At 67.6% G+C, this 4,806-nt stretch overlaps 2 protein-coding genes across 2 annotated transcripts in view; both read left to right on the top strand.

Annotated features, from left to right (window-relative positions):
- CHLNCDRAFT_6687 (hypothetical protein) overlaps positions 1 to 1,298 on the top strand; it is a gene marked incomplete at both ends in the record, with an annotated part of 5,172 nt that extends 3,874 nt beyond the window's left edge. The window contains 5 exons of the mRNA XM_005849300.1: positions 40 to 213; positions 313 to 461; positions 642 to 717; positions 865 to 982; positions 1,200 to 1,298. Of these exons, the coding sequence (XP_005849362.1) occupies positions 40 to 213; positions 313 to 461; positions 642 to 717; positions 865 to 982; positions 1,200 to 1,298 (616 nt within the window). The remainder of the gene's footprint in view (positions 1 to 39; positions 214 to 312; positions 462 to 641; positions 718 to 864; positions 983 to 1,199) is intronic.
- Positions 1,299 to 3,521: 2,223 nt separating this feature from the next.
- CHLNCDRAFT_143807 (hypothetical protein) overlaps positions 3,522 to 4,806 on the top strand; it is a gene marked incomplete at both ends in the record, with an annotated part of 3,573 nt that continues 2,288 nt past the window's right edge. The window contains 5 exons of the mRNA XM_005849299.1: positions 3,522 to 3,644; positions 3,781 to 3,928; positions 4,024 to 4,088; positions 4,203 to 4,311; positions 4,493 to 4,617. Coding sequence (XP_005849361.1) covers positions 3,522 to 3,644; positions 3,781 to 3,928; positions 4,024 to 4,088; positions 4,203 to 4,311; positions 4,493 to 4,617 — 570 coding nt within the window. The remainder of the gene's footprint in view (positions 3,645 to 3,780; positions 3,929 to 4,023; positions 4,089 to 4,202; positions 4,312 to 4,492; positions 4,618 to 4,806) is intronic.

The raw sequence follows: 4,806 nt of genomic DNA, 5'->3' as shown, positions 1-4,806 counted from the left end.
CCCCCCCCCCCCCGCGCCACTGCACCATTCCGCTTGCAGGGACCTCAATCCCGAGAACATCATGGTGCATGAGGAGAGCGGCCACTGCATGCTCACAGATTTCAATCTGTCCTACTGGCAGGCCGGCGTGGAGCCCGAGCTGGTCCTGCCCCCGCCCCCCCCGCCCCCTCGGCAGCAGCGCGCCGCCGGCGGCGGCGCGCCCGCGGCGGCGGCGTCCCGCCGCGGCGCCGCCGCGCCGCCCGCCAGCGTGGCGCCCGCCGCCGGCGGCCTGTCCCGTACCTCCCTGAGCAGCAGCAGCGCCAGCCTGAGCAGCATGGCGACGGCGTCCAGCCTGGGGGGCGCGCCCTCGGGTTCGCCCCGCGCAGGCGGCTGGCTGCTGGCGGCGGCGCCTAGCGGCGGCCGCGCCAACTCCTTTGTGGGGACGGAGGAGTATCTGGCGCCAGAGGTGGTCAAGGGCACAGGTGGGCCGGCACGCCTGGCCGGCCGGCGCGGCCGGCAGCCTGCCGGCGCGGGCAGTGAGCTGCGCAAGTGTGTTGCGCAGGGTGTGGCGGGCCAGCCCAGCCCAGCCGGCGTTCCAGGATGTGACAGCTGCCTGCTGCCTGGGGCCCTGACGTGCCCGCCCGCACCCCTCCCGTGTGCAGGCCACGACAGCGGTGTGGACTGGTGGTCCTTTGGCATCCTGCTCTTCGAGCTGCTCTTTGGCTACACGCCCTTCAAGTGAGGCAGGGCCCGCCTCGGACCAGCCGACGTGGCCCAGCAGCCGTGGCCGGGGCAGGCAGCCCCGGGGCGCCCGCTCAGGCCTTGCGGTCTCCCCTCTTCCCTCCCCTAACCCTGCCCCGACCCGTGGCTGAGTGCGCCGTGCAGGGGCCTGCGGCGGGACGAGACCTTTGACAACATCGTCAAGATGGAGCTGGCGTTCCCCAAGGGCGGTGCCCACGTGTCGCCGCAGGCCAAGGACCTCATCACCCGCCTGCTGGCCAAGGTGGGGCGTGCGCGCGTGTGTGTGTGTGTGCAGATGTGTGTGTGTGTGTGTGTTTGAGAGAGAGAGAGAGTGAGAGAGTGAGTGAGAGAGAGAGGGAGGCCACATGCGTCGCGGCGGGAGAAGAGGCCCTGCTGAGCTGCCGCCGCTAGCTGGCGTGAGCCGGTGCTCTCAGCCTCGCTCACCAACCCGCCGTTGATGCCACCCGCGCGCCGTGCAGGACCCGCGGCAGCGCCTGGGGGCTCACGCAGGGGCCGACGAGGTGAAGCAGCACCCCTGGTTTGATGGCGTGAACTGGGCGCTGGGGCGGGCAGACCAGGAGCGCGCGGCAGAGGCCCAGTCGATTGGCAGCTCGACGGTGCGGCGCCAGGCGTCGGCCAAGAGCAACCTGGGGGCGCAGCGGCGGCAGGCGCCTGCCTCCTTCAAGCGCGCCACCGTCCCGGCCGCCGCGGCCGGCGGCCTCGCCAAGCGCCAGCCCTCGGTCACTGCCGCAAGCAAGGATGCCAGCAGCGGCGGCGGCGAGAAGGCCAAGCTCGGCTGCTTCATGTTCCGCAGCAAGGGGCGGGGTGACGCGTGACCTGCATGGCTGTTCAGCGGCCGCTAGGGCGCCGTGTTCCAGTGGCCACCCCACCCCCACCCCCAGCAAACGAACCACCCAACGAACGGCAGGAGGAAAACTCTCCCATCTCAATTGAACTAATATACTAGCTGTCTGCCTTTCATACTACTGGGCTTTCTCCATGCGACGGCCCCCGTACCATTTCATTTTAGAGTGTCTGAACTGCATGAACCGCCGCCATCTGCTTCGCAGCGCTATGCCCTGTGTATTCTACTCTTGCAGCTAGCTGTCCCTTCCTTGCTCTGCTCGCTCCGTCGCGCTACGTTCTGCCATCAGCACATCGCTGCAGCTGTGTGCGGCGCCTGCGCTGATGCACAGCCGTGCCCGTCACGTTTGCGCTCATCCCCTCCCCTTACTGTTGTGCTGCTGCGTGTGTTGAGTTGATTGGCCAAAGCATGAAACCTGTATCTCCCTTTGTCATGGCTAATCACTGCCAGTATCCTCTTTACCCACCAGCATTGCCTTCCTGTAATCTAATCTCATGAATCACCTTATCCTTCTCACAATGACCAGCAAAGACAGAGGACTTGAGCCTGGGGGCCGTCTGCGGCTCTCAATCGCGTCTTAGCTAAGGGCCAAAACCGCATGGGGCGATGCACCCCTTTATGGACACCCACATGGACACAGATCGATCCGTCAAGCATTCAAACAATGTAACTCTGCACCAATGTCACAGCATGCATCGTGGCTGCGTTTGGCTGCACCAATGGATGGCCGCAGCGGCAGGCGCCGCCAGCTGGCGTCAGCCGCCGCTCATGATGCCAAACCGCGGCTGACACCGCGCTTGACTTGCTCGACACCATTCACGCGATCTTTCACCACCATGCGCACTGCTGTGCTTTGCTTGCTTGCCATGACGGCGGCAGCGTCCGGACGTAGCCTGCGAGAGGCGGAGCCGCCGGTGAGCAGCCTTCATATCAACGCGCGCATCTCTCCAGCTGTTGTGGTTTACGGTGCCGCGGCACTGGCCGCTCCTACCGGCTGCCATGCCGCCGTCCCGCTGCCCGACCTCGCGCCTTGGCGCCTGCACATGCAGGTGCCACAGGGAGACTCAGCCTACTACCCCTCCAACTACACCATCCAGCAGCATACCTTCACCGTGGGTGCGGGGCTGATGACGACGCCCGCCCCGCACGGCACCCGCACCCCCATCTTTGCGGCGCTCACCTGGGATGCGTGTGCGGCCCTCTGCGACGCCCCGCCCGCCATGGCAGAGCCCCAGGGCGCGCCGTGCTTTGCCTGAGCCTGGTGCCCGTACAAGGCCGGCGCCGTCGAGCGGCAAGTGGGGTGGCGTCTTGGGCGCCAGCCGGCGGATGGGCAGGTGGCGGCAGCCTGCGGCAGCCGGACCGCCTTCAAAGCCCTGCCCCCGACGGTCACAGTATTGAATGCTGCTACCCTGCTGCAGGTGTGAGGTGAACGCCACCCTGCCCCTGTTTGTGCCCGGCTATAGCGGCCTGGAGGCGGCTTACACCAGCTACAACACCTCCTCGCCGCTAGACCCGGGCAGCTGCCTGCTGAGCTATCTGTCCGAGCAGACTGCCGACATGCCGCTGACTACCATCGGCGGCCCGGGAATAAAGTACTGGAGCGGCGTGAGCCAGGAGTACTGGAGCTGACTCGCAGCGGCGGTGCTCGGCGGTGCACTGGCCCCACCCGACCTCCCGCGCCCAACAGGCGTCGCCTGGCTTGCTGACTACTTGACATTCCATGACTGTGACCTACTTGTTTGACTTAATACTCTGTCGATTCCCTCATTCATTACACTGCCTACCGCCCTGCAAAACCCTCGACCGCCACCGCCGCCGGCCAGCGGTACGTGGCGGGTACGTCGGGCCCTGGCATTTCAATTGCCCATGCCCTCCCCCGCCCCTCAGATTAATGGTGTTGGCCCGCTGGATCGGCAGGGTGCAATTCGTGTCTGCGATGGCGCCGAAACGGGCGAGGGAGGCCAGCCAGGGGGTGGGGCGCGCCAAGAGCTCACGAGGCGCCTCCAAAGCCGCCGGATCCGTTGAAGACATCGAGGACATCAAGTTCACGCTGGCGGAGGTGGAGCAGGCAAGCCCGCCACACCGCGCCGCCGCTCCCGCCTACCGCCGCCGCCGGCACCGTGTTCGCCGCCTTCCGCCAAGCCCACCTGTCTCTGCTCCTCTGACCGTGTATGCCCCCGCCGCGTCCCCTGCAGATCCGCAGCAGCCTGCTGGCCTGGTACGACGAAAACCACCGGGTGCTGCCGTGGCGCCGCAACCCGCACTCCAAGCTGAGCGCCGAGGCGGTGGCGGCAGCGGCGGCGGCCGGCCAGGAGGGCGCCCCGCTGGACCTGCCACGCAACGGTAAGGAGACATGCATCGCACGTGCAGCCGCCACCGCTCCTGACAGGCCAGTTTGTTGGTTTTTGGTTATTAGTTATTGGTTATGTTGCTTGCAGAGTTTGTTTACTACGTTTGGATCTGCGAAGTGATGAGCCAGCAGGCGAGCAGGGCTGGGAGCAGCGTGCGGCGGCAGCCATAGGGGCGGCAGGCCGCAGCCTTGCTGGGGCGGCACGCAGGCGCCTAGCCGCCGTGCCCCACTCGCCGCCGCCGCCGCCGCCGCCGCCGCCCCCTGCAGACCCAAGTGTCCAGAGCTGCAGAGTACTTCAGGCGCTGGGTGGCGCGCTGGCCCACGGTGCAGGCGCTGGCGGGGGCCAGCCAGGAGGAGGTGAACGAGTTGTGGGCAGGTGGGCGCGCCGCCGCCTGGGCGGCCGTGCAGGCTGCGGTGCTTCCCATCGGGGCAGGCGGGCACGGTGGGCTTTTCAGATGGATGCAAGGGCCGTCGCCGCTGCTGCTGCTCCAGTTGCTCGCTTAGTGCGGGCCCCCATGCATGCCTCCGCCTTTCCCGCCGCACGCCGCACGGTGCAGGGCTGGGATACTACCGGCGGGCGCGGTACCTGCTGGACGGCGCCAAGTACATCGTGGGGCAGCTGGACGGCAGCTTCCCCACCACCGCCGCCGAGCTGCAGGCCATCCCAGGTGTGGTCACACCTGTGTGTGTGTGGCGGGCATGGATGTGCGTGTGCCTGCACAGCGTGCGCCCGAATGGGATGGGCTTGGCAGGGCGGTGGCGTGCCTCCAACCAGCTGCGCCCCAGCTCCTCCTCTCTGTCCCTCGACTCCCCCAACCTCAGCCCACAAGCTCGCCTCTCCCCCTGTTCCTCCCTGCCCCCCCCGGCCCCC

The sequence above is a fragment of the Chlorella variabilis genome (assembly GCF_000147415.1).
Source record: "Chlorella variabilis unplaced genomic scaffold CHLNCscaffold_6, whole genome shotgun sequence".
Taxonomy (NCBI): Eukaryota; Viridiplantae; Chlorophyta; class Trebouxiophyceae; order Chlorellales; family Chlorellaceae; genus Chlorella; species Chlorella variabilis.
Note: the sequence above shows the minus strand (reverse complement) of the source record. Positions and strands in the feature narration are given on the sequence as shown.